Genomic DNA, 5,133 nt, shown 5'->3' on the forward strand with positions numbered 1-5,133 from the left:
CTATTTCTTTTATTATTATTATTATTATTATTATTATTATTATTATTATTAAAGATTTAAATAGCGGTACGCAGCGATAAAACTTGTAAAATAATTGTTGTGGTACGTTTTGTGACCGTTATTGTACAACCGCGATACTCTCAAATCCCACAATAACATTTGTTATGTCCGTAATCGTGACAAACAAACGATGTGACCGAAAATACGATCGTAATCTCTATTTTAATCTATGATTATTATTATTATTATTATTATTATTTAAAGCCTTTTCCCCTTGCTGCTCTCCGCCTCTTCATATTCAACTCTCATCTTCCATCCTTTTATATAGGTTTTCTTCACGACACTCATCCAAGAAACAGAAAAGAAAAGAAAAGAAAAGAAAATTTTGTCTTCTCATTTCAAGTAAAACAATATGTCGAGGGCTGGCGTTGAGTTTGATTTCTTCGGCATGGAGAAAGAGAATTCTTCCAAATCTCAGTTTCAGAAATTCCTCGATCGCCGTCGAAGTTTCCGGGGTACGTTTAAATCTACTCCTCTCTTTTTTTCTTAGTGGACGAATCTTGAATGTTTGAAAAACTTTTGTATTTAATTTTCAACAGGTCTTCAAGGCGCCATTTCGAAGATGAATCCGGAGATGATCAAATCAGTGATTTCCTCTGGTTTGACAAACCCACCGAGTCAGGATCAGATTGAGTCGAACAAATCTGCTTCGGTCCCTTCGAGTCCCAAGGAAACCCAGTCTCTTTTTCCAGCTTTACCTCTTCTTACCTCCGCCGCCAGGTACTCAACGAGTTCCTTAATTTCTATATAATTTTTGTTTTTCATGAAACGGGTTTCAACTTCGAATTTCTGACGCGAAAGTTGTGAATCCTCATTTATTCAGGGCTGCGCCTGAGAATGGTCCTGGAACAGCTCCCTTGACCATTTTCTACAATGGAACGGTCTCCGTTTTCAATCTACCTCGTGATAAGGTTTGTTTAACAATAATCGTTGTACGGAATCATTGCATTTAAAATCTTTTAAAGAAATATACAAAATTAATTACCCGATAAAATCAATGGCATTAACGTGTCTATAAAATTTTGATTAGGCGGAGAGCATCTTAAAACTCGCTGTTGAAGGAGTCTCAGAGACAGTTGAATCAATAGACTCAGAAGTGGCAACTCCTTCAAGCGATCAACAACAACAGCTTCTTGAAACTCTTGACGAAGGTCAGTTTCTTCTTGTTCCTCCTTTTTTGCATATTGAACTTGCTAAATTCGTGTGAAAACTGATAATATTTTTAATATTATAAAATTTATGCAGATTTACCAATTGCCCGGAGGAAGTCTTTGCAGCGGTTTCTGGAAAAGCGCAAGGAGAGGTAACTTTTCTCAGATTCTACAGCTTTTATATATATATGTATATATATATATGCTGGATCAGAAATTACCAAATATTTAATTTACGGGTTTTTAACCAAAATATCGAGCATATATAAAGTTAGGATTCACCTATATAATATATATATTTTTTAATTTTATACATATTTACAACTATTAGATAAGTAAAAATATATTAATAAAATTAATTTTGTTAATTATGTTTATATAAACTAATCTTATATATATATATTTAATTCATGGAGTTAAATTATAATTTTAATCTTTGTAGTTTTATAGACGTGAATGATTATATTAAATTAAGTCGTGCTTATACCTTCTAAAAACATGATTAATTTTGTCTTACGAATTTAAAAGTATTATTTTAAAAATATTAATTTTAGAAATTAATATCAAATGCATATTAAAATTAATTTTTAAATGGTGATATTTGGATAAATAAGTCTATTTATAAATCTTAACTTTTAGTTGAAAATTATATTTACTTAATTTTAGTTATTAAATATATTAAAAAGTTTAGTAGTAATTAAGCATAGGGATGATAACGAGACAGATTTGGATCGAATCAAGTTAGACCTATATCCAGACTTATTTTTACATCTTGGATCCAAACCCGTCCTAGATCCACGGGTCTAGAAAATTTGGAACTCAATTCCATATTCAATGGATCTCACGGATCTGGGTCCAAAACGAGTCTAAATGGGTATGTTAAAAAAATCATTTTACTTTTTTTTAACGTAATAAAAATGTCATTGACTAATTTGGCATCACATTTCTAGTGGAGGAAATATTATTTTCAATACAACTAGTAGTATAATAAAAAACGATAAACTAAATTCTTAAAAAAAACTCTAACACAATTACACAAAATGTCTTTTGAATAACACAAACATTAAAAACTATAAATCATGAAACATTCTATTATCTCAAGCCAAGTACAACACTTCTATATTCTTAGAATGCTAGTCTTTATCAATATTTAAATCATCACCATCCTATAATAAACAACCAAACAAAGAAAAATTTATTTAATGAAAATATTTGCGAAATTTAACTATTAATATTAAGGTTATGTAATATAATAATTTATGTCATATATATATATATATATATATATATATATATATATATATATATATATATATATTAATATTAATGTTATGTAATATTAATATTTGTGAAATTTTAATTTTAATTTAAAATTAAAGGTGGATTTTTTTTAAAAATTGGTAAACGGGTGTAGATCTGGTATCTTACTGTCAGATCTAGATTCGAATCCGTACTTTAATAAGAGGATTTAGATATGTCTGATCCAAAATTTTAAGATCCAGACTCTATAAAATAGATTTAGATCTACGGATTCGGGTCTAATACAGGACCCATTGCCATCCCTAGTTGAACACATGGAAAATGCAAAGAGTCGGCGTCGGCAAATAACAAAAGTACCTTATTTATTATTCACTTCTCGTTTTGAAATTTTACATTAAGTAAAAGAATGCACCGAGAGGTGACAAAATGGAAAAGACTCAAAAGTCATTGAATAGAGCAGCCACGTGTCCCAGTAACTGTTTACTAAACAAATACGTCCTTTAATTTCTTGATTTGTCAAATTGTAACACGTTTTTTTAATATGTTTTCCAGATTGACTTGTGCATCCCCATATGGTTGTTAGTCCTTAAAAACCGTGTTTGGAGTCGATGGAGCCATTTCTATTGGCCCATATTGCCTACTATCGAATGTAAAATACAGGTCATATGTATAATATACGTATCTGAAGTTGAGAGGAGAACGTTTTTGGCGATGGGGGAGTGATATGACATTTTGTATCCGATGCCTGTGCTTTCCCACCACTTTCCTTTTGCTTTTCTCGACGGTGGGTGCCGTTCTTTTCAATTTTTTAATTTCAAGTCACCTGTTGTACTGACTTTTCTTTGGAAAAACGTTGCCCTTCTTAATTTCTTTTGTACTCGTTTAAATTATGGCTTTTGGCCCGCTTCTCGGATGTTTCGTTCGTCGTCCTCACTCGTGAAATAAACGCCACGGTTGGTGCAGCGAAACCGACACGTGTTTAAAAAATATGCTTGACGAATTGAACCGTTCAAAACAGACAGGGTTCTGTCCAATGGTTTCTGTCCGTATACATTGGAATTGATATATGTAATTTTAAAATTTTATTGGAGTTACTCGAATTTTCTTAATAAATGTAATACTTCTTTTTACCAAAATTTGAAAATCTTAATCTATATTGTTTTAAAATATATTAAATAATTAAAATTTAGCAATCCTATTAAAAATGAATATACTTTTGCAAATGAAAAACCGACTGTTGGTTTACTGAAAAGGGTGGATAGAAAGTAGAAGACCGATGATTGTGAACGAGATGGGAGAGGTAAATGGCAGTAGAAGTAATTATAATTCTAGGTTTGAACCAAGGGATTCTCGATTGCCTTTTTATTGGGCTGAAAGGCATGTTTGTTAATAAAGGTGAAGTAGCAAGTTTTTGTTTTCAGATTACGGATTTCGGGTTTTTTATTTAACCCATTAAAGCGTCTGGATTTTTATTTTGGAGAATACGACAAATACTACAGTAAATTTCAAACTTTTTATCTTGAGGTGACGAGTTTCAATAAAAATATTTTTTATTCAAATTCGTCACCTCAAAGTGATTAGTTTCAATAAAATATAATTTTTTATTATAATTTCACATCGAACATAAAAAATTGAATAAAAATATTTTTTTTAATCGAGCTCGTCACCTCGAGGTGAACTATTCCATGCATTGTAGAAAATGCCAAAAATCCCAAAATAAAAGTGTATGTGGCCTATTTTGCAAAAAACTTTCTGGGCTGCCCTATTGGGCTAAAAACCCAAGTAGCAGAGTCATTTGGGCTTTTGTCCTTTATAACTATTGGGTTAGAGGACACAATATATGCAGATTGAAGGTGGATTTATTCATATCAAAGTGTAATTCAAACCTCATGTAAATCATTAGATCTGCGCTTCTTTTGGTCTGAAATTGAATAAATTTCAATTATTACCTTTATTCAATGAAAAGTTCGAAACAATTTATTAGAATATCAGGTAAAGCACAAACACATTTCATTAAATACAACTACACACAAATTTATGGTTTTTTTACCCAATAAATTATAATATACCAAAATAACATCCGTAATCAAATATATACTATAATAGCACTCTCATAAGGAGGCACGTCTTGGGGAAACTTCTTGAGCTAAGGTGACAGGACAACTGGACAGCACTTCCTGTGGGGCGAGCTTTCCCAAATTTCTAGAAAGCATATTTTAAAAAAAAATACATTTTAGAAACATTTTAATATATATATATATAGTTTGATACATATTAATTTCATGAGTTTAAAAGTTTTATATAGGTATAATGGACTGTTTAAGCTATATTTGTTGACAACTTGGGAGAAAAGCTAATGTGATTTTTTCTCCATTTTTTTCTCATGTAATCTTTAATTTTTTTAATTTTTACTTAACCATTAAATTAGAATTTTTTTATTTTTACTATTGACATTTATATTAGAGTTTATATTAATTAAAATTGAATATTTTTTATATGTTAAAATATGCAAAAATATTCATTTTTAATTAGAGTTAATTAAAATATAAATTAGAGTTTATATTAATTAAAATTAAATATTTTGTATATGTTAAAAATATTTTTATGAAAATATTTAAATTAAAATTAGAACTAAATAAATAATTATGTATTTTATAATATT

The 5,133-nt window shown here is 29.6% G+C and overlaps 1 protein-coding gene across 1 annotated transcript; it reads left to right on the plus strand.

Moving 5' to 3' along the window:
• The first annotated feature begins 305 nt into the window (after positions 1 to 305).
• Positions 306 to 3,496, plus strand: LOC120171277 (protein TIFY 9-like). The gene is made up of 6 exons (XM_039179006.1): positions 306 to 515; positions 600 to 780; positions 884 to 971; positions 1,091 to 1,211; positions 1,306 to 1,363; positions 3,024 to 3,496. The coding sequence occupies exons 1-6, from the start codon at positions 413 to 415 to the stop codon at positions 3,052 to 3,054; spliced, it is 582 nt and encodes a 193-aa protein (XP_039034937.1). The 5' UTR covers positions 306 to 412; the 3' UTR covers positions 3,055 to 3,496.
• The last annotated feature ends 1,637 nt before the right edge of the window (positions 3,497 to 5,133 follow it).

The sequence above is a fragment of the Hibiscus syriacus genome, unplaced genomic scaffold, assembly GCF_006381635.1.
Source record: "Hibiscus syriacus cultivar Baekdansim isolate YM2019G1 unplaced genomic scaffold, ASM638163v2 tig00111832_pilon, whole genome shotgun sequence".
Taxonomy (NCBI): Eukaryota; Viridiplantae; Streptophyta; class Magnoliopsida; order Malvales; family Malvaceae; genus Hibiscus; species Hibiscus syriacus.